The sequence below is a fragment of the Dipodomys merriami genome, unplaced genomic scaffold (genome assembly GCF_024711535.1).
Source record: "Dipodomys merriami isolate MVZ:Mamm:240054 unplaced genomic scaffold, mDipMer1.0.p SCAF_42, whole genome shotgun sequence".
Lineage (NCBI taxonomy): Eukaryota > Metazoa > Chordata > Mammalia > Rodentia > Heteromyidae > Dipodomys > Dipodomys merriami.
In genome coordinates, this window is record NW_027205826.1 from 2,207,232 (window position 1) to 2,230,132 (window position 22,901).

The following is a 22,901-nucleotide window of genomic DNA, read 5'->3' on the forward strand; positions in this document are numbered from 1 at the left end:
AGGGGTGGAGAGACTTCTCCAAAATGCTCTTACTGAGGAGGAATCATCAGATGATACTATTCCTTCCTTGGATTCTCAGCTAGGAAAGTTTGGGTCTGGCTCACCTCGGCCACCTCCAGGGGAGTGAGCATCCTCGTAGGAGAGCTCTTCAGGACCTTGTGAGCTTATTTCAGGGACCAGAGCTCATCTGGGCTGTTCGGGAGGCTCGGCTGCTCCACACAGACCTGCTTCTTCCCCGCTATCAGGCTGTGGCCCCAGGGCCTGGAGCGTCAATGGGAAGGCAGCTTCCAGCACACCCAGCCGGGGCTTGGGCATGCAGCCTGTCAGCTCTGCTCTGGCGCATGCTCCCCTGCCCAGACCGACCCTCACCACCTCAGAGGGGCCTTGGCCTCTGCCCACCCTCAGGGTGGGACCCTGAGTTCTCCTCACCCCCTCATCCTCCTCTTGCCCTGAGCCAGTGCTGCTCTTGTGTCCAAGGCTGCCTTGGGCCAGCAGCCTGTTCTCCACAGGTGCAGAGAAGAGCTGCAGCAGCCTGGCTTTAAAGTAAACTGCAAGTACAAGGGGGTGTCAAGACGAGGCCTGGCTGGGCTGGCTCAGGCGGCAGCAGATGGCGGAGGAAAGAGATGGGCCAGGTAGAGCTGTCCTGTCCCTGTGCCTCTCACAAGTCCACAGCTCCCTCCCCTCCCCCCCCCCATCAGCCAATAGCAGCAGCTCACCAGTACCCAGGCACCAGGGGGGACTGTAGAAAAAAGTCAGGCCTTTGCCAGGGTGTGGAGGGAGGGCGCCGTGCCTCCACTCTGTGCCCTCCATCAGCCTCTATATTCTCTCCGTTTTGACTCATCACCTGGAAGCAGGGCACTAGATGCTATGTAAAGCCTGAGTTTTCAAAGCATGAACTACATACTCCCTCTGTGTGTGTGTGTGTGTGTGTGTGTGTGTGTGTGTGTGTGTGTGTGTGTGTGTGTGTGTGTGTGTGTGTGTGTGTGTGTGTGTTTTAGTACTAGGGTTTGCACTCAGAGCCTTGCATTCTCGCTTGAGTTCTCCCCCCCACCACTCAAGGCTGGTACTCTACTACTTGATCCATACCTATGCTTCTAGCTTTTTGCTGGTTCATTGGAGAGAAGCATCACAGACTCTTCTTGCCAAGGCTGCCTCTGAACCACAATCCTTGACCCCTCCCTCCTGAGGAGCGAGGATTACAAGTGTATGCCAGTAGCACCCAGTTTCACATTCCCTCGACAGCCACAGCCTCTCACCACACACGTCTGGACCTCCAGGGCTGGGAAAGGGGCACTAGGAAGATAACCCTGCCCGTAGATCTCTTGTGAGTAGGAACTGGAGCCCAAAGATGATTCAGCTCTCTGGTGGCTTCTGGGGCACCCCCTTGGACCACAGGAGGACCTTTTTCAGCATCTCAGATGGTCTCCAGCTAAAGAAAGGTCCTTATTATTCAGAGATGTTTGCCCTGAAAAAATAAATGCACTTTGTGTTGTTTCATAGCAGGGAAAGGGGTATAGACTCATCCTCTAACAAGCCATCACACCTGAAATACTGGAGACCATGGGGCCAAGGCGCTAGGACATCACCTGAAGGGTTTGTGGATATTTATCGGTGGCTACCCTTTGAGGAACAAAGCTGCGGCCGCCTGAGCCTCTGGCTTGTAAGTGGCCCAGCCACCACAGCTCGGCTCTGAGGCTGGACCCAGGTTCTCATCTCCTCCCCTGGGAAGTGACCAGGATCTTGTGATGGTGGAGCAGCTGTGATGATTGGAACTGTGGCCCTGGACGAGGGTGGTGAGGCTACAGCAGAGAGAACCGGAAAGGGGCTGCAGCTGGAGTAGGAGATGCAGCCTAAGCCCGAAGGTAGAAGACAGAACTTCATGTGAGATGTGTGCTGGAGGCACCATCCTGGTCTTTTCCCCCTTTCCCCCAGCACTAATGTGCTGAAGCTGCAGTTGGTCACTGTGGTCCCTGGGAAAGTGGAAGGGTCTCTAGTCGCAGCTGGCCTCTGTAGTGAGGCCAGCCTAAACCCCACCCACCTACATCCTTGTCTCCTGGTCCTGCTTGGGCCTTCCACGCCACTCTGAGCTGTGGGACAGGTGCCACCAGCCCTGCCTAGCTCCTGGGTTCTGGCTAGAATGAGAGTACCACAGCAGTGGCAGCTAGGAGGAGGAACTCCTCACTGAGAAGTCTCTGGGCCTGAGATGGGGAAGGGGTGTAGGGGGGTCTTGAGACAAGATCCCTGGTCTTGATCATGGCTCAGAGACAGCCTGGGCAGCAAAAATATCCAGAAATGGAGGGATAGCTCGAGTGGTGAAGTAGCAACCTCGAGTTGGAAAAAGCTAAGGGACAGCACCCAGGCCCCGAGTTGAGGGCCCAGTACCAGCACACTGGAGATAGTGCAGTAAACCTATATCACACCTGACCCCAGGATTCATCCTGGTGTCTTTCCAAGCTCCACTTGAGTCCTGAATGCTCCAGAAGGCTCCTCTCTGGCCCCTGGCTAGGGATGGGGAGCCACAGCACATGTTCCTTGACCTGGGGGCAGGGGTGGTAGGGCAGGCCTGGTCTGAGTTGGAGATGCTTGACTCGGGCATGGATTTTCCAGGAGGACCCAAGTTTCACAGTCAGGACCCAAGCCAGCAAGCTAAGAGGCAGTTCACTTCATGCAAACTGTTACCAGCTGGCTCTCTGAGCTGAGTTATTAACGAACTAGAGCTCTTCAGTGAAAATGGGCACAGCAGTTTCTCTAGTACCAGCCTGGCGTGGAGAAATGCTACTTCTGTCAGATGTAGGAGGTGCTGGAGAGCCAAATTCTTTGGCCTTAGGCCCTAGGCAGGATCTACTTGAGCAACCCCAGCATGGTCTGTTCTTAGTACTTCGAACTTCTTGTGCCCACTTGTGTCATACTGCCCCCATTCCTTTGCTTGTCTTGGTGTCCCCATCCTGAGTGTCCCTCCATCCCAGCACTAGCACAGCCAGCAGTAGTGCGTTGTCCAAAGTGCCCACGAGGAAAATGAGCACAAAAACAGGGGCACCAGGACTGCCTTGAGTTGCCGGCTGAGCCCGCCACTAGCCCTGCTCCCAGGCCGCCTGAGATGTTCATGTTGCACGCAGAGCCTGAGGCTTCCTGGGGCTCCAGCAGCAGCCAGTCTGGGAACCAGACCCCATTGAGCTGCAGGTGGCTGGGCTGAGCCCCGCTGTGCTGGGGCCAGGGGAAGGAAACAACAGCCAAAGGGTGCCAGACATGGGGCGGTCCCCTGCAGTGGCTCCTTGGCTCTGGCTGAAGTGACCTTGGGGATGCTCTGGATCTCCAGCCTGATCCCAGCTGCGTCTGGTGAACTAACTTCCCTGAAGACCAAGAGTGGCAGAGGGTGTCTCTCCTGCAGGAGCACCTGGTCCTGTTGCTGGCGCCTGGAAGGTGCATCCTGAGATGCTGGGCCGCAGCCTGGCTGTGCACCATGGTCTTCCCAGAGCCAGCGGGAGATACCTGAAGAGTTCTGGGGAAGGGGGCAGGTGTTGATGCCGGCTTTCCCCAAAACTGGCAAGTGGGACGGCTGGTCATGTGCTCCAAGTCTCTGCCTGCTTCTAATTGCCTGAATGGCAGGTTTCACAGGAATCCCAGATAACAGCTGTATGAAGGAAGAGATTTCCTTTTTCCTTCTTTCTCTTTCCTTCCTTTTTTTTTTTTTGTGGGTTGTGGAGCTTGAACTCTGGGCCTGGGTGCTGTCAGCTCTTCAGCTCAGGGCAAGCGCTCTACCATTTGAGCCACAGCACCACTTCCAGTTTTCTGGTGGCTAAGTGAAGATAAGAGTCTCATGGACTTTCCTTGCCTGGGCTGGCTTTGAACTGCAATCCTCAGATCTCAGCCTCTTGGGTAGTTAGGATTATAAGTGTAAGCCACCAGCGCTTAGCTTCTTTTTCTTTCTTCTTTTGACAAGTTTTGCTATGTAGCCCAGGCTGGAGTCACCATCTTCCTGCCTCCACTCTATGAGTGTTGGGATTATAGACACGCACTAAAACATAAGCCAGAAAATAAGCATCTGAATAACGACGTTAGTGTCTTCTCACTCCTTACTTTTACTGTCTCCCCTTAATTACATCTAGTAAGTAGGCCAGTTGACAGTTGCTCATGCCTGTATCCTACTACTTAGGAAGCCAGGATCCGAGAATCACAGTTTGAAGCCAGCCCAGGCAGCAAAGGCCATTAGGCTCTTATCTCCAATTAACTACCAAAAAACAGGAAGTAGAAGTGTGTTTCAAGTGGTAGAGCACCAGCTGTTAGTGAAAGAGCCAAGCAAGAGTTCAAGACCCTGATTTTTAAGCCCCAGTACTGGTGTACATGCATGCACTCACGTGTGCGTGTAAACACACACACACTCCAGTGAATATTGCTTCTCAGGGAGTGGCAGGTATGAAGCCCAAATCCAGTTCATTAAATCTGAATCAAATCTTTTTCCCTCTGCCCCATTCAGATTTTACACCACACACACACACACACACACACACACACACACACACACACACACACACACACACACACACACACACACACACACACAGAGAAATCCTTTCAGAGAATTCAAAACAGCAAAATTCCATGCACCTGCAGCATTTTTTTCTGGATGGTGCTTAGGTTAACATAGGTGTTAAATAGCTGTTTCAGGATCAGTCATTTGTGTGGTTGAATTATTGCTATTTTTGCTATTGTATAGGACTTCACCCTCCAGTTCCTGGAGTCGGGAAATCACCACCTTTTATTGCTGCAATGTAAATTCTGCTTCAGCTTCTCATGTCCTGTTTGGGTCCGAGTGTGTGTGTGTGTGTGTGTGTGTGTGTGTGTGTGTGTGTGTGTGTGTGTGTGTGTGTGTGTGTGTGTGTGTGTGTGTGTGTGTGTGTGTGTGTGTGTGTGTGTGTGTGTAGCTGAAGAGCTGAGGGACAGTGCCCAGAGTTCAAGCCCCACAACCGGACCCCCCCCAAAAAAAATTACAGGCTAGAGGTTTACTTCAAAAGGTTTCTACAATTTTGCTGAGGTAAGGCAAGCTCAGAGATACAAACAGTGCATCTTTTCTGTTATACGTGCAAACTAGACCTAAAATACACTGCAACATGATAAATTATATAGGACTGTGGGCATTCACACACAGTGAGACCAAAGGAGGACACTCAGGAGAGGAACACAAGCTGGGCACCGGTGGCACAAGCTGGGCACCAGTGGCTCACGCCCGTAATCCTAGCTACTCAGGAGGCTGAGATCTAAGGATCGTGGTTCAAAGCCAGCCCGGGCAGGAAAGTCCGTGAGACTCTTATCTCCAATAAACCACTTGAAAACTGGAACTGGCACTGTGGCTCAAGTGGTAGAGTGCTTGCCTTGAGCTGAAGAGTTGAGGGACAGAGTTCAAGCCCCATGGCCAACAGAAAGAAAAAAAAAGGAGGGGAACACAAAAGCACAATGCTTATGTGCATCTGATTACATAAAATATTTACCAAGATGAATTCCAGGAAATGGAAATGAGTTGTTGTTTTTTCTTTGTTTTTTCCTCTCTTCTTTTTGACTTTGTCCCTTTATCTGTATTAGGGCGGGTATCTCCACCCCCTACCCCCCCAGAAATGGAGGCACAAAGGGTGAACAAATACAGCAGTGGTACTCACTAGATACTATGTTGAAAATGAGCTACACAACTAGTGGTTGGGGCAGGAGAGAAAAACTGAGGGGGGAAAAAAAGTGAGGGAAAGAGTGGCCTTGTCCAAAAAAGAAGTGTACTCTGCAACAGTTCAGGGAAGCCCCGTGACTGACTAAAATAAATAAGATTAAAAAGAAACGTACTCTTTACCTGACTTATGTAAGCGTAACCCCTCTGTACATCACCTTTATAAGAACAACAGCGATTAAATAAAAATGCCAAATTTGTTGTACCATCTATCATTTACATCCCAAGCTGGCCTCGAACTCGTGATCCTCCTGATGCCCACCCTGATGTGCGGGACCAGGGCTGATTCCTGGTGCCGGGATACAGGAGGCGGACGTCCAGCTCCAAGTTCTCACGACCTGGATGGACAGGAGGTGGGATCATAGCCTCGCCGTCTACGGACCAGGCGACCTAAGCGCGCACGCGCGCTCCGACAAATGGGTACAGGCTGCAGAACGGCGCGGTCAGCCGCCCAGTCCTCCCAAATCCCATCAGCCCCTCCGGGAAGGTCCCGCTCTCTCCCTCCACTGGCCATCTCGCCTTTTCTTTCCCGTCCTGCTCTGCGGCGCAGGGGCAAGATGGCGGCTGAGAAGCAAGTCCCGGGTGGCGGCGGCGGCGGCGGCGCCGGTGGCGGTGGTGGCGGCGGCGGCGGCGCCGGTGGCGGCGGTAGTGGCGGTGGACGCGGAGGAGAGGAAAATAAAGAGAACGAACGCCCTTCGGCCGGATCGAAGGCAAACAAGGAGTTCGGAGACAGCCTGAGTTTGGAGAGTATCCTGGAGTCTCGGCCTGGGTCGCAGTGACGACGTGTCGCTCGGGCGGGCGGGCCCGGCGCGGGTCCGCGCGGCCAAGCTTTCTCCTCGGAGGCCGGGTGTCCGTCTCTGGGCCGGCGGGGGGGGGTCGCCCGCAGGCCGGGCTGGGGGAGGGCCCGCCGCCTCTTCCAGGCGGCACTGGGCAGGTACTGGGCAGGTGTCTGCGGCCACCCCACGGTTCCCCGGTGGGTCCAGTCGGAGGGCTGGGGGCTGGGCTTGACCTCGTGCCCACCCCGCTCAGCTCCCAACTGGGGTGGGGAAACTGTCGTCTTGGGGTTGGTTTTTTTTTTTGTTTGTTTGTTTCGTTTTTTGGCTTTTTGAGAGTCTTGCCCGACAGCTGTCATAGACTTGGCCTTGTTTGTTTGTTTGTTTGTTAATTTAAAAAAAAATCACCGCTTGGTGCTTTGGAAGTAGAGGTGAAGGCTGGCCGCTGCGAGGGAAAGTGCTGGCCCTGTCCAGTCAAGTTTCTGGCCTGTTCGTGTGGGGTGGCGTTTTCATTTTAACAGGGGTCTGTAGGCATTTTGTCTTGGAGTCTTCACAAGACCCACGAGGGAATTGGTTTCCAGTTTTCCTGTGGATGTCAGTTGTATGCATATTTCACTAGTTTCCTGAGCTTTTTTTTCTTTTCTTTTCTTTTGGTTGGTTTTTGTTGTTGTTTCCTGAGACAAGGTCTAATCATGTAGCCCACCCTGGCCTTCCGGTGTAATCCTCCTGCCCCTACTTCCTGAGTGCCTGCGCTGCTACTACTTCCGTCTAGTTTATACCTTTAAAAAATGTTTATTTTTGTAAATGGACTTGAAAACTCTGGGCTTCTGCTCTGTCTCCTGGCTTTCTTTCTTTCTTTTTTTTCTCCCAAGGTTGATGTCTATCACTTGAGCCACAATTCCACTTCTGGCATTTTAGTGGTTAATTGGAGATAGGAGTCTCTTCTATTTGACTGTCTAGGCTGGCTTTGAACCTCAGTCCTCAAATCTCAACCTCCCGAATCAGTAGGATTATGGAATGTTAGCTGACATTGAACCCCATCTCCTCCTATTTTCCTCCTCGGAACTGTGGGTTAAACTCAGTCTTTAACACTTAAGCCGTGACCCTAGCCCTATTTGCAGTGATGATTTTTTTTTTTTTTTTAGGACTGTGGCTTAAACTCAGGACTTTGTGCTTGCTCAGCTGCCACTTTACCACGTTGGTCCCTTTGGTGATTATTTTGGAGATGGAGTCTCATGGATTTTTGGAATCTTGATCCTTAGGACCTCAGCCTCCTGAATAGTCAGGATTACAGATGTGAGCCAGTGGTGCCTAGCTTTGTTTTTAAGATAGGGTCTCACATTTGTTCTCAGCCTGACCTGAAAGGACTGTGGTCCTTTCATTTCCACTTCCTGAGTAACTGAAATGATAGCTCTGTACCACAATACCCAGCTTTGATTGTTTGAGAAGGTGTCTCTTGAATCTTTTGTTCCAGCCACAGTCCTCCTGATCTCTGCCTCTAAAGTAGTTAGGATTTCAGACATGAGTCTGCCTAAAACTTCTAACATTTTTATGGTAACTGCAGCCTATTTTTGTTGATATGTGCTAATGAGATTCCCTGGAAGCATTGCAGCTGTTAAGGAAAGTGAGATTTAGCAAGAGAAGTTTAGGAGATGTTACTTCTAATCTGAATCTGTGTGAATAATAAAATGGGTAATACAAGTAGAAATGGATGGAAGCCACTATAGTTACAGCCAGCATTTAGTATCTGCCTTTTTTTTTTTTCTTTTGTCATTCATGGGGTTTGAACTCTGGGCCTGGGCGCTGTCCCTCAGCTCTTCAGCTTAAGGCAAGAGCTCTACCACTTGAGCCACAGCACCACTTCTCATTTTCTGTACTTTATTGGAGATAAGAGTCTCACAGGCTTTCCTGTCTGGGCTGGCTTTGAACCATGATCCTCAGATCTCAGCCTCCTGAGTAGCTAGGATTACAGCTGTGAGCCACTAGCACCCAGCTCTCTGCCTTTAAAAACAAAAACAACAACAACAAAAAAAAAACTGCTGGGGTTCAGCAATTCCCCAGTGGCAGTAACTTCCCTTTTAAGTTTGATCATATTAACAGGTTGAGGAATTAGCTTTTCTACAAACTTAGCCTTATATTATGACAAGATACTATTTGAAATGGGTACAAATATTTCACAAATGTTTAAAGTGCTGAGGTTTATCACAAATACAGACTTAACAGTACAGGTTTTGATTTATTCAGGTTCTTGCCATTATAAAGCTTTTCCTTAATCTTGGCTCTAGTTCTTCAGATTATTAAGGAATCCCAGCAGCAGCATGGCTTACGGCATGGAGACTTTCAGAGGTACAGGTTAGTATCATGGATACCATCCATGAAGGTCATAGTGGGATTTTCACACTAGGTTTACTTTGCTAAAACCCTGTTTTTTCTGTTATATCTGGCCCATGCAGATTGAGCGAGATGGGCGTAGTCTGAGATTAAGTGGGAAGAACAGGCAGACCAGGATATATAGGGCTCAGCAGGCCAGGGTAACGAGTTCAGGTGCTGGAGTATGTCATGGAAAGCCATGAGAGAGTGTTAAGCAGGCCATTCCTATGCTGGCTTTTCAGTTATTAAGGAAATTGTCAGACACAAATGTAGAGATGACAGTTCAGTGAAGCTCATAAATCCAGTTATAACACTCAACTTTCTACTTCCTCTGTTTTTTTTTTTTTCTTTAAATTTTTTTGTCAGTCGTGGGGCCTGAACTCTGGGCTTGGCGCTGTCCTTCAGCTCAAGGCTAATGCTCTACCGCTTGAGCCACAGCGCCACTTCCAGCTTTTTCTGTTTATGTGGTGCTGAGGGCCCCAGGTATGCAAAGCAAGCACTCTACTGCTGAGCCACCTTCCTACCCCCCCACCGTGTGTGTGTGTGTGTGTGTGTGTGTGTGTGTGTGTGTGTGTGTGTGTGTGTGTGTGTGTGTGTGTGTTGATGATGGGGCTTGAACTCAGGGCCTCACATTCTCAGTTGGCATTTTTTTTGCTCAAAGCAAAACAACAACAACAAAAAACAGTGGATTAATCCAACAATGCTGAGTATTGGTATGCTCATGTGTGTAATCCTAGCTGTGCAGGAGGCTGGAGAGCTGAGGATCTAAGTTTGAAGCCAGCCTGGACAGAAAAGCTTGTGAAACTCTTCTCTCCAATTAACCACCAAAATGCCAGAAATGGAGTTGTGACTCAGTGTTAGTACTAGCTTTGAGCAGAAAAGCTCAGGTACAGATCCCAATCCCTGAGCTTAACCACCAGGACAGTAGGAAATAATAGTAATAATAATAAAAGGAAGAACATAAGGAAAAAAACAAATGGAAGAAGATGTGTGGCTCAAGTAGTAGAAAGCAAGTACTCAGCTCCTTTTTCCTTGTTTTGGCATCAAAAGTTGAACTGCACTCTAGAGTCCTGTCTATTATAAATCTGGTAGCTAACTCTTTGGGCAAAGATTACTAGTAATTCATTCCTTGTTTACTGTAAAAATAATATTTTTTTGGCAGTACAGGGCTTGAATTCAGGTCCTCTGCTTGCTAGGCAGCATGCCCCCAACCATTTTTTGCCTTCATTGTTTGTTTGTTTGTGTCACTCCTGAGGTTTGAACTCTGGATCTGGGTGCTGTCCTTTGCTTCTTTGGCTCAAGGCTGTAGCTCTACAACTTGATCTAAAGCTTCCAGGGTTTTTTGGGAAGTTAACTGAAAATAAGAGTCTCACTGGGGCTGGGAAGATGGCTCAGTGGTAGAGTGCTTGCCTTGTATGCATGAGGCCCTGGGTTTGATTCCTCAGCACAACATAAGCAGAAAAAGCTGGAAGTGGCACTGTGGCTCAAGTGGTAGAGCACTAGCCTTGAGCTGAAGAGCTGAGAGACAGTGCCCAGGCCCAGAGTTTAGGCCCCATGACCAACCAAAAAAAAAAAAAAAATCTCACTGACTTTCCTGCTCAGGCTGGTGTTGAACTGCAATCTGCTGATCTTAGCTCTTGACTATCTAGGATTAGAGGTGTGGGCCACTGGCACCCAGCCTTTGCCTCGCATGCTTTAATTTTCAATAAATGTTTGCCAGTTATGTCACATAGAGTCCTGCAACCTCTGACCTTCATATAATCTCCTACCTGCGCTACTCTAGTAGCTTGTCTGACTGGGTTTTGTTTGTATTTTATTGCAGGGGCTACTGTTCCCGCAGGCAAAGACGTCTCCGGAAAACACTCAACTTTAAAATGGGGAACAGACACAAATTCACAGGGAAAAAAGTAACTGAAGATCTTCTGACTGATAATAGGTATTAACTGCTCAGTGCATTGAGCCAAGTCCATCTTGCTAGCACATTTATTGAACAGCTAGAGTGAGCAGGACATTATGTCAAACTTACCCCATGTGACTGTCTTAGCAGCTCTATGGGTGAGTGCTTTTTACTTTTCCTGTGTTATAGAGGCTCAGGAGGTTCACTTCCTTCTTCGAGAACTGTGTTGGGATCGTAAATGCTAAAAGTTAGTGACTGGCTAGGCACCAGTGGCTCATGCCTGGTATCCTAGCTACTCAGGAGGCTGAGATCTGAGGATTGCAGTTTGGAGCCAGCAAGGTCAGGAAAGTCCATGAGACTCTCATCTCCAATGAACCACTCAAAAACGGGAAATGGCTATGTGGCTCAAAGTGGTAGAGCGCTCGCCTGGAGTGGAAAAGCTCAGTGACAGCACCCAGGCCCTAAGTTAAAGCCCTACAATGGACAAAAAACCAAAATTAGTGACTGGCGTCTAACCAGTTATTAGGTAAAGTAAATGTAAATTTCAGTGTCTGTTTACACTGAAATCTGGTTTTGTGTAAATTATTACAGAAGTATTAAGGGTTCATTCTATTTTCTGCTGAATATACTAGTTCTTAACATTTGCTGAAGGTTTATCTTCAGTTTGGACCAGATTGTCTTCCTGTCACCTACTTGTTTTAATTTTCTTTTCAGTTGTGGGGCTTGAACTTGTCCTGCGCACTGTCTCTGAGTCTCTTTGTACACAAGACTGGTACTCTACTACTTGAGCCATAACACCGCTTCTGACTTTTACTGAGTAGTTCATTGGAGATAGAAGTCTCACAGACTTTCTTGCCCTGTCTGGCTTCTAATCATGATCTTCAGATCTCAGCCTCTTGAAGAGCTAAGATTACAGCTCTGAGCCACCAGCTTCCAGCTACCTTGTTGCATAAATAAAGATTTTATTGGGGGCTGGGAATGTGGCTTAGTGGTAGAGTGCTTGCATACTATGCATGAAGCCCTGGGTTTGATTCCTCAGTACCACATTCACAGAAAAAGCCAGAAATGGCACTGTGGCTCAAGTGGTAGAACACTCAGCCTTGAGCTCAAAGAGGCTCAGTGTCCAGGTCGAGTTCAAGCTCCAGGACCTGCTCCCCCCAAAAAAAAATTTATTGGGACAGAGCCATCCATGCCTATTTATTTAATTTTTGTTTATAGGTACTTTTGGGTTAAAATAGCAGAGTGGTTATGACAGACTGGCCGCCTACAAAGCCCACAATTCTTTTTTGTTTTGTTTTGCTTTAGTACTAGGGCTTGAATTCAGGACCCAGGCTTTCTCCCTTAGTTTTTTTCACTCAAGACTGGTACTCTACTACTTGAGCCACAGCTTCACTTCTGGCTTTTTTATGGTTAACTGGAGATAAGAGCCTCATAGACTTTTCAGCCTGGACTGGCTTTGAACTGAGATCCCCAGATTTCAGCCTCTTAGTAGCTAGGATTACAAATGTAAGCCACCAGCACCCCATCTTAAAACCGTGCAACATTGCATCTTCATCTGTATTTCCTCCCCTCCCTTCCTCTTTCCTTCTTTCTAGAAGCAAAGTCTTGCTAAATAGCCCAAATTGATCTTGTACTGTTTCTTTTTTCTTTGTCGATCATGAGGCTTGAACTCTGGGCCTCAGCGCTGTCCCTCAGCTCTTCAGCTCAAGGAGAGCACTCTACCACTTGAGCCACAATGCCATTTCCGGTTTTCTGGTGGCTTATTGAAGATAAGAGTCTGGACTGGAGCCGGGCGCTGGTGGCTCACGCCTGTAATCCTAGCTACTCAGGAGGCTGAGATCTGAGGATCGCGGTTCAAAGCCAGCCCGGGCAGGAGAGACTGTGAGACTCCTATCTCCAATAAAACCACCAGAAAACCGGAAGTGGCGCTGTAGCTCAAGTGGTAGAGCGCTCGCCTTGAGCTGAAGAGCTAAGGGACAACGCCCAGGCCCAGAGTTCAAGCCCCACGACCGACAAAAAAAAAAAAAAAAAAAAAAAAGAGTCTGGACTGGCTTTGACGTAATCCTCAGATCTCAGCCTCCTGAGTAGGTAAGATTACAGGCGTGAGCCACTGGTGCCTGGCAGAATTCTGTTTCATGGTGAGGCACTGATGGCTTATACTTGTAATCCTAGGTACTCAGGAGGCTGAGATCTGAGGATCACAGTTAAAAGAAGCTTGGATGGCAAGTGTATAAAGACTCTTATCTCCAATTAGCTACCAAAAAAAAAGCTAGAAATGGAATTGTATCTCTGAAGTGGTAGTGCGCTAGTCTTGAGCACAAAAGCTCAGGGACAGTGCCCAGACCCTCAGTTCAAGCCCCAGACTGGCCCAAAATAAAAACAAAATCTTCCTGCTTCCATATCCTGAGTGCTAGGATTACAGGCATGAGCTACCACCAACGTGTCCAGTAGATAACTAGAAGACTGAGGTGGAGCGAGGTTGGGATAGGAGATGCTGGTTTGTGACTAATACTGAGAAGGGGGAACCTGGAGGGAAGGGATGGTGGAGAAAAAAGCCAAGAGGCAGGAGATTGTGTCTTAGAGAATGCACAGGGGTCTAATGTTCCTGGTCCTTGTTGTTCAGTCTCCCATCTCTGTCTCGTCTAGATATTTGCTGCTGGTCCTGATGGATGCTGAAAGAGCCTGGAGCTACGCCATGCAGCTCAAACAGGAAGCCAACACTGAACCTCGAAAACGGTTTCACTTGCTCTCTCGCCTTCGTAAAGCCGTGAAGCATGCAGAAGAATTAGAACGCTTGTGTGAGAGCAATCGTGTGGATGCCAAGACCAAGTTAGAGGCTCAGGTTAATGTCTTCACATCTAGCTTTGCCTTGTTATGCAAATTAGAGGTCTGACTTCAAAAATTTAAACAGAACTATAGTTAAACAGAAGAGCTTCTTTCACTGTTAATTGATAGTGAAAGAGGAAAAACTTTCTGTTCTTTTTTTCTTTTTTTTTTTTGGGGGGGGGGGTCCGGTCGTGGGGCCTGGACTCTGGGTCTGGGCGCTGTCCCTCAGCTCTTCAGCTCAAGGCTAGTGCTCTACCACTTGAGCTACAGCGCCACTTCCGGCTTTTTTCTTATGTGGTGCTGAGGAATCGAACCCAGGGCCTCAGGCATGCAAGGCAAGCGCTCTACCACTGAGCCAACTTCCCAGCTCCCTGTTCTTTTTTTCTTATTTTCCTGGTGTTGGGAATGGAACCCAGGGCCTCTTTTCTGTTATTGTTTTGTTTTTGTCAGTTGTGGGACCTGAACTCTGGGCCTGGGCGCTGTCCCTCAGCTCTTCAGCTCAAGGTTAGCACTCTACCACTTGAGCTACTGTGCCACTTCTGGCTTTTTCTGCTTATGTGGTGCTGAGAAATTGAACCCAAGGCCTCATTCATGCAAGGCAAGCACTCTACCACTGAGCCACCTTCCTTCCCCTCTCCTACCCCAGGGCCTCTCATGCTAAGCAAGTGCTTTGCTACTGAGCTTACCCCAGCCCTGATGGTGCTTTTAAAAGGAGAAATGAAGAACTGGGCACCCGTGGCTCACGCTTGTAATCCTAGCTACTCAGGAGGCTGAGATATGAGGATCTTGGTTCAAAGCCAGCCCAGGCAGGAAAGTCTGTGAGACTCTTAACTCCAATTAACCACCAGAAAATTAGAAGTGGTGATGTGACTCAAGTGATAGAGCTCCAATCTGTAGCAAAAGAGTTCAGGGACAGCTCCCAGATCATGACTTCAAGCCCCAAGACTGGGGGGAAAAAAAAGTTGAATACACCTGGACATGGTGGTAATGCTGATAATCTCAGCTGAAATAGAACTTTTTTTTGTTGTTGTTGTTGTTTCTTGAGATACGGTTTCTTGTAGCTCATGCTGGCCTTGAACTCATTATGTACCCCATGCTGGCTGTGTGGACTTTGATATCTACCTCTGCCCTGCCTCCCAAATATGTCTGCACACTTGTTTTTTTCTGTTTTTCTTTTCAGTTCTGAGGTTTACACTCAGAGCCTAGGGCTTTCTGGGCAGGTATTCTTAACACTGAACCACATTATCTCTGGCTTAGTACTCATTTTTGTGCCTTCACTGCGCCTAACTCAGGGCCTGGGTACCTTGAGCTACAGCTCCACTCCCAGATTTTTGGTAACTAATTGGAGATAAGTCTCTTAGACTTCCCTGCTGGCTTCCAAGCTGGCTTTGAACTGCTATCTTCAGGTCTCAGCTTTTTTTTTTTTGGTCGGTCATGGGACTTGAGCTCTGGGCCTGGGTGCTGTCCCTCAGCTTAAGGTGAGAATGCTACCACTTGAGCCATAGCACCACTTCCCATTTTCTGGTGCTTTTCTCCCGGACTTTCCTGCCTGGGCTGGCTTTAAACCGAGATCCTCAGATCTCAGCCTCCTGAGTAAGCTAGGATTACAGGTATGAGCCACCAGTGTTTGGCTCACCTTTGCACTCTCGCTGACTGAGTCAGGAACTTTAGAGGAAGATGATTCTAGTGCTCTGGTTGTTGTCATTCTGGTCTCTTACAGGCTTACACAGCTTACCTCTCAGGAATGCTGCGCTTTGAACATCAAGAATGGAAAGCTGCCATTGAAGCTTTTAACAAATGCAAGTAAGTCCTCTTGTTCAGGGGCCGTGGGCATTTTCATTCTAGGTAGGCATATTTATGCTGTAGGCTCTTAATAGCTTGTTTGCTTATGAGTATGTTTTTTATATCCCCCTCTAGAAATGTTGATTATTCATTTTTATCCTTAGAACACGCCATTCTGACTGTTGATACCAGAGCTTTGGAGGACTGGATTTGTTTGTAGTCACTTTTTTGTTGTTGTTGTGGGGCTTGAACTCAGGGCCTCAGCACCGTCCTTAAGCTCTTTTGCTCAAGGCTAGTGCTCTACCACTTAGAATCACAATGCCACTTCCAATTTTTGAGTGATTATAAGAGTCTCACGAAGACTTTTCTTCCAGGGCTGGCTTTGAACTGCCATCCTCAGATCTCAGCCTTCTGAGTAGCTAGGATTACAGGCGTGGTCCACCAGCATCTGACACCACACAGTTCTTATGAATGAATTTTTTTGGAGGGGGGGAGTTGGTCACGGGGCTTGAACTCAAGGTGTGAGTGCTGTCCCTGAGCTCTTTCGCCCAAGGCTAGTGCTCTACCACTTGGAGCCACAGCTGTGCTGCCGGTTTTTGAGAGATTAATTAGAGATCAGTCTTAATTGGAGATAAGAGATAAGAGGTTGAAATCCGAAGATTGTGGTTCAAAGCCAGCCTGGGCAGGTTAAGTCTGTGAGACTCTTATCTCCAGTTAACCACCAGAAAACCAGAAGTAGCGCTGTGGCTCAAAGTGGTAGAGTGCTAGCACTGAGTGCAAAAGCTCAGGGACAGCTCCCAGGCCCTGAGTTGAAGCCCCGCAACCCACCAAATAGAGTCTCACTAGGACTTTTCTGCCTGGGTTGGCTTCGAACCCTGATCCTCAGATCTCAGTCTCCTCTGGGATTCTAGGCGTGAGCCACTAGCACCTGGCTGTGTTTTCTTAAAATAAGACGACTGTAAAGGCTGCCCTCTGTTTGTTCACAGGACCATCTACGAGAAGCTGGCCAGTGCTTTCACAGAGGAACAGGCTGTGCTCTATAACCAGCGCGTGGAGGAAATCTCGCCCAACATCCGCTACTGTGCATATAATATTGGTGAGCAGGCACTGACAGCTGGCCTCTGTTGAAGTCCATGTCAGAGCCTGCAGGGGTCACTGTCTTCCCCCGCCCTTGTTCCATCCATAGCTGAACTTTTCATGGATGAGAGCTTAGAGCTTTCTAAGTCAGCCAGCTTAGTTTGGCACAAGATGGCAGCTTGGCTTCTGTCTCCATCTTACCCTCTGCTCCACTCTTGAGGAACAGTTTTGAGTGTCCACTGGAGGCCATTGATGTTTTTACTAGCTTAAGTCCACAACAAAACTAAGAAAACGATAATTTCACGTATACCTTGTTCCTACACGTGCATTGTCTCTTCATTATCTTCATGCCCCCATGAGATTGGCACATTTATTACAACCAATGATTCCCCATTAACAGATCCTAATTTCTCAGAATCAACAGTTTGCATTAGCATTCTCTTTTGGCCTTGAAGACTCTTGTTTTTGGACAAAGATATAATGATACGCATCTTCCATACAGAGTATTTGCTCTGCTCCTCCACATTTGTTCTTTGTGAAAAGATTTGTCTTCAGAGTACACCGGATAGACCAAGCCTCAGATGCAAAGAAGTGTGCTTGTGGAGGGAAGGGCTCCCGAGCTGGAGATGAGTCTACTGACGCTCGCTCTCTCTCTTCCCTCAGGGGACCAGTCGGCTATCAATGAACTCATGCAGATGAGATTGAGATCTGGGGGTACTGAGGGTCTCCTTGCTGAAAAACTAGAGGTAATCTTATATGTACATTTTTGTGGAAAGCTTTGACTTGAAAGAGTTCAGTCTATCCACTGGGGATAATTTACTATTAATATATGCATTTCTCTTTTTTTTTTTTTGTCTTTTTCTTTTTTTTTTTTTTCTTGCCAGTCGTGGGGCTTGAACCCAGACCCTAGGCAATGTCCCTGAGCTGCTTTTGCTAAAGGCTAGCATCCTACCACTTGAGCCACAGTACTTCTAACTTTTTCTGCTTATGTGGTACTGAGGAATTAAATCCAGGCAATTAATTCTAGGAATTAAATCTAGGAATTAAATCCAGGAATTAAATCTAGGCAAGCACTCCATTACTAAGCTGCATTCCCAGCCTAATATATTTTATTTCTAACATATATAATATATGTAATATATATTTATTTTAAACTTTCATAACTGGGGTTTGAACTTAGAGCCTTGTACTTGCTAGGCAGCTAGGCACTCTATACTTGCAGCTCTTTTATGGTTTATTTTTTAGGTGGGGTATTTTGGGGTACTTTGATCCTAGTCTTAGGCAAAATCTTTCCACCAATTCTTTTTTTTTTTTTTTTTTTTGGGGGGGGGGTGTCTGGTTGTGGGCCTGAACTCTGGGTCTGGGCGCTGTCCCTCAGCTCTTCAGCTCAAGGCTAGCGCTCTACCACTTGAGCCACAGCACCACTTCCAACTTCTTTCTTTTTGCTTATGTGGTGCTGAGGAATCAAACCCAGGGCCTCAGGCATGCAAGGCAAGCGCTCTACCACTGAGCCACCTTCCCAGCCCCATTTCCACCAATTCTTTTCTGTAGTTGTGATTTGTGTGTGTGTGTGTGCATGCACGCGTAGGTACACTGGTCCTGGGGGTTGAGCTACGAGCCTGGACACTGTCTCTGAGCTTTATTGCTTAAGGCTTGTGCTCTGCCACTTGAACCACAGGTCCACTTTGTCTTTTTGGAAGTAACAATCTCACAGACTTAGTTGTCCAAGCTGACTTTGAACTGTGATCCTCAAATTTCAGCCTCCTGAGTAGTAGCTAGGATTACATATATGAGCCATTAGCACCTGGCCCAGCTTCTTTTTTTTTTGGTCAGTTGTGGGGCCTGAACTCTGGGCCTGGGTGCTGTCCCTCAGCTCTTCAGCTCAAGGCTAGTACTCTACCACTTGAGCCACAGCACCACTTCTGGCTTTTTCTGCTTATGAGGAATCAAGCCCAGGGCCTCATGCATGTGAGACAAGCACTCTATCACTGAGCCACCTTCCCAGCCCCTGGCCCAGCTTCTTTTGTGCGACGGCTGCTCATTAAATTTTTGCCCAGAATGGCCTCTAACCATAAGCTTTACCATCTCCACCTCCTGTTTAGTTGGGATTACAGTTGTGAGCCACTGATCCCAGCCATATGTCTAGTTTTGCTTATTTGTATTTGCTTTGTTTGCTGATACCGGGGTTTGGACTTCAAACCTTACACTTAGCTGGGCTGGTGCTTTACCACTTGTACCTTTTTTTTTTTTTTAATTAGCATATGTTGTACAATGGGGGTTTTGCACATTTGTCCTAATCAAAATGTATGTCTGAGGCTGGGAAGGTGGCTCCATTAAAGATGGCAATAATTTTCTGGCAGGGAGCACCAACTTCTTACCCATTTCTCAGTATGTTACCAAACTCATCTCTGATCTTCGTAAATTGGATAGGTGTAGCAGTCCTGCTTTTTGCTGGTTACTTTGGAGATAGTGTCTCTTGGATTTTTTTTCCTCTACATCTCAGCTGCCTAAGTAGCGAGGACTACAGACATGAACCACCGGTGCCCATCGTATATTTTTATTTTATTTTATTTTTTTTATTTTTTTATTTTTTGTCGGTCATGGGGCTTGAACTCTGGGCCTGGGCGCTGTCCCTCAGCTCTTCAGCTCAAGGCTAGCGCTCTACCACTTGAGCTACAGCGCCACTTCCGGTTTTCTAGTGGTTTATTGGAGATAGGAGTCTCACAGTCTTTCCTGCCCGGGCTGGCTTTGAACCGCAATTCTCAGATCTCAGCCTCCTGAGTAGCTAGGATTACAGGCGTGAGCCACCGGCGCCCGGCGTCATCGTATATTTTTAACAAAGTACCTTTTCACTTACTATTTTTTTGGGGGGCCCGGGGGGTCCGGTTGTGGGGCCTGAACTCTGGGCCTGGGCACTGTCCCTCAGCTCTTCAGCTCAAGGCTAGTGCTCTACCACTTGAACCACATTCGCTTACTATTTTTAAGTAGTTAGAAAAAGATGTAGGTAGGTCAGAGGGATTGGTACACACTTGTGATCTCACTGCTCTGGAAGCAAGGGGAAGAGTTTAAGCTGAGTTTAAGCTAGCCTAGGAAAAATTAGCTTGATATAGACAGAAGAGCTGAGGATACATGGCTCAAGTAGTACAATGCTTGCCTTCCAAGTTTGAGACTCTGGGTTTAATCCCTAGTACAGAAAAGAAAGGAAAGGCTGGGGCTGGGGGCTTAGGCCTGTAATCCTAGCTTCTCGGTTGGCTGAGATCTTAAGATCTCGGTTCAAAAAGCCTGGGCAGAAAAGATGGTGAGACTCTTCATTTAACTATAAAATGCTGGAAGTGGAGTTAGAGCTCAAGTAGTAGAGCTCTAACCTTAAGCAAAAAAGCTCAGGGACAGTACTCAGGCCCCAAGTTTTAAATTCCAGAAGCAGTGTGCGTGCGCACACGCACACACACACACACACAAGGGAAGGAGGTAGTAAAGGACAGAAAGGAAGGAATGAAAGAAGGAAAAAGATGATTAGTAGAACCTTGTATCCTTTCTTGTTGGTTATAGAAGTAGATAAACTGTCATACATGTCCCCAATTAAAGTTTTAACTTTTAAACTACTTTTCAGGCCTTAATCACTCAGACTCGAGCTAAGCAGGCAGCTACCATGAGCGAAGTGGAATGGAGAGGAAGAACAGTCCCAGTGAAGATCGACAAAGTGAGGATCTTTTTATTGGGACTGGCTGACAACGAAGCAGCCGTCGCCCAGGTGAGGAGGAAGGACCTATCCAGTTTTCTTTTGTCCTTGCCTGAAAGTTGACCTAGGTATTCACAATGCATTGGTTGATGGGTGTTCCTTTCTCACAAAACAAGAATTTATAATAATGCTGTTTGCAAGTTGATAAGTCCGAAAATGTACCTTCTTGACAGTTATTTTGAAAACCAGTCTTATAGGGGCTTTATGTTTACAGGGCAAAGAAATTGACAGTGATCAAGGGAAAAAGAATGGTGAGAGGTGGGATATAGTGCTTGCCAAGAAAGTACAATGCCCTGGGTTAAAAAAAAAAAAAAAAGTTAACAAAAAGCTGGTACTGGTGGCTCACATCTGTAGTCCTAGCTACTCAGGAGGCTGACATCTGATGACTGCGTTTCAAAGCTAGCCTTGAGCAAAAGGAGCTCAGGAACAGTGCCCAGGCCCAGAGTTCAAGCCCAAGGACTGGGAGGGAGAAAAAAAAAAAAAAAGATGAGAATAAAGCAAGGGACATGTGTGGCCCAGCAGGAGGTGCAGCAGCCCAAGTGTTGTTCCTAGAGCCTCTGTCCTCACCTTCCCACCCTAAGGGTTCACCTCTTGAGTTTTTGGGCATTTTCTGAAGAGCCTGGTTAAACCAGAATATCTTGTTTTGCATCTGGTATACATGTAATATTCATGTAAAGCTGTACTTGAAGCTACACACTGATATAATTACATGTTTTTGGCTGTGAATAACCAAATGTATACCCAAAGATAAGAGAGATCTTGATGATCTCAGTTTGTATGAGGCAGAACATAATTAGAGCTCCCCGTGTGAGGTAAAAAACTTTTTTTTTGGTGCCAGACCTGGGGCTTAAACTCAGGTCCTGGGTGTTGTCCATGAGTTTTTTGCTTCAGGCTAGAGCTTTACCAGTTGAGCCATAGCTCCACTTTTGGCGTTTTTGGTAGTTAATTAGAGATAAGAGTCTCACAGACTTACTTGTCTGGGCTGGCTTTAAACCATGATCCTCATATTTCAGCCTTCTTAGTAGCTAGGATAATAGGCATGAACCACTGATACCCAGCCAAGAGTATCTTTTTTTTTTTTTTCCCCCAATTGGGCTGCTGACTGTGGCCTGGCAGGGATTGGAGGAGTTTCTAAGACTCCTCAGTCCTCCCTTGTGCCCTGATCATTTGTGTTGGGATATAGAAGGGTGTCTTATTAACTGTGGTAAGTATCCAGGCTCTTTAGAGACTCACTCTAAAATGGCTACTTTGGGTCTCAGGTTGCTTCTAGCATTGGAAGATGGTATCCTTGTCTGTTGCATCTTGCCATCTCATTTCCTTTTTATTTGGTTCAATGACAATAATAAAAAGTTCTCTTCCTTAAAGTCTGAGGAACTCTAAGCAGAGTACTTCATTGGCACAATTGGATTATAGTTCCTTCCTGGACTAGGGCTTTAGTAGCAACTATTTTAATTATGAGATTGAGTACATTTTCTTATTAAGTTATAAATGCTGGGGGGAAAAAAATCATTGCTTGAGTTCTGTAGTAGGCACCAAAGATAACAGGGCAAATTCTAGTAAGAATAGGAAGTGTATGAGAGCATAGGTACACGTAAGTGGAGGCTCCAGTGTTTAAGTGATTATAAAACAGTAATCCTTTAGAAGATAGTAGTGGTGGTTTGGATTTGATTTGTGCTGGGGATTGAATCTAGGGCTTTGTGAAAGATAAGCCACACTACTGTGGTGTTGGTTTGTTTGTTTTTTTGACAGTCTTGGGCTTGAACTCAGGGCCAGGGCACTGTCCCTGAGCTTCTTTTGCTCAAGGCTAGCACTCTACCACTTGAGCCACAGCACCACTTCCAGCTTTTTTGTTTGTTTGTTTGTTTATGTGGTACTGAGAAATCGAACACAGGGCTTCACGAATGCTAGGCAAGCACTCTACCACTAAGCCACGTTCCTAGCCCTTAATATCCATCTTTAGCTTCTAAGCAAGATGTGGTACTGCACCAGGGCTGTTAATCCCAGCCCTTGGGAGATGATGTCAGGAAGATCTTGGTTCAAAAAACAAAAACAAGCTCTGCACCAGCTGTTCACGGTTGTAGTCCTAGCTACTCAGGTGACTGAGATCTGAAGATCTTATTGGAAATTAGCTTGGGCAGAAAAGTCTGTGAGATTCTTCTCTCCAATTAACCACCCAAAAATGAGAAGTGGAGATGTGGCTTAAAGTGGTAGAGTGCTAGCCTTGAGCACAAAGAGGCTCAGGCACAGAGCCTAGGCCCTGAGTTTAAGCATCAGGACTGGCCAAAAAATAAAATTGGTCATGAGCGTGAAAACTTATTTCAAGTACTAGTACTGGCAAAAGAAAAAGGAAAAAAAAATTCTTAGATGTCAGGTCTAACACTGTAATTAATTACATATCCATACCCATTGAGTGATTCATGGGTTATTAAATATGTGGAAATGCCCTTTGGACCGTTGAGGTTAATCTTTAGGAGAATTGCCCCATAGTGCCACTGTCAGATTATTTGGTTGGATATAACACTGCCTGACAGTTCTGTGTTATAGTGTATTATTCTTTACCCTGGGAACCTCAGAGCTTTGCCCTAGAAATATAGACTACTTAGTTTGCCTCTTATCCCACCTGCTATCCTCAAAGAACTGGATCACAAATTTTTAGCCCTAGCTTATTGCTTGATTATAGAGGGTTTTTTTTGTGATATTTAAATACTAAAACAAAAGTATGGAAAA

The 22,901-nt window shown here is 47.1% G+C and overlaps 1 protein-coding gene across 1 annotated transcript in view; it reads left to right on the top strand.

Annotated features, from left to right (window-relative positions):
* Positions 1-6,183: 6,183 nt before the first annotated feature.
* Srp68 (signal recognition particle 68) overlaps positions 6,184-22,901 on the top strand; it is a 33,972-nt gene continuing 17,254 nt past the window's right edge. Inside the window, exons 1-8 of the mRNA XM_069992962.1 lie at positions 6,184-6,457; positions 8,769-8,835; positions 10,676-10,789; positions 13,397-13,592; positions 15,297-15,379; positions 16,345-16,454; positions 17,099-17,181; positions 20,046-20,186. Of these exons, the coding sequence (XP_069849063.1) occupies positions 6,268-6,457; positions 8,769-8,835; positions 10,676-10,789; positions 13,397-13,592; positions 15,297-15,379; positions 16,345-16,454; positions 17,099-17,181; positions 20,046-20,186 (984 nt within the window). The 5' untranslated portion in view covers positions 6,184-6,267. The remainder of the gene's footprint in view (positions 6,458-8,768; positions 8,836-10,675; positions 10,790-13,396; positions 13,593-15,296; positions 15,380-16,344; positions 16,455-17,098; positions 17,182-20,045; positions 20,187-22,901) is intronic.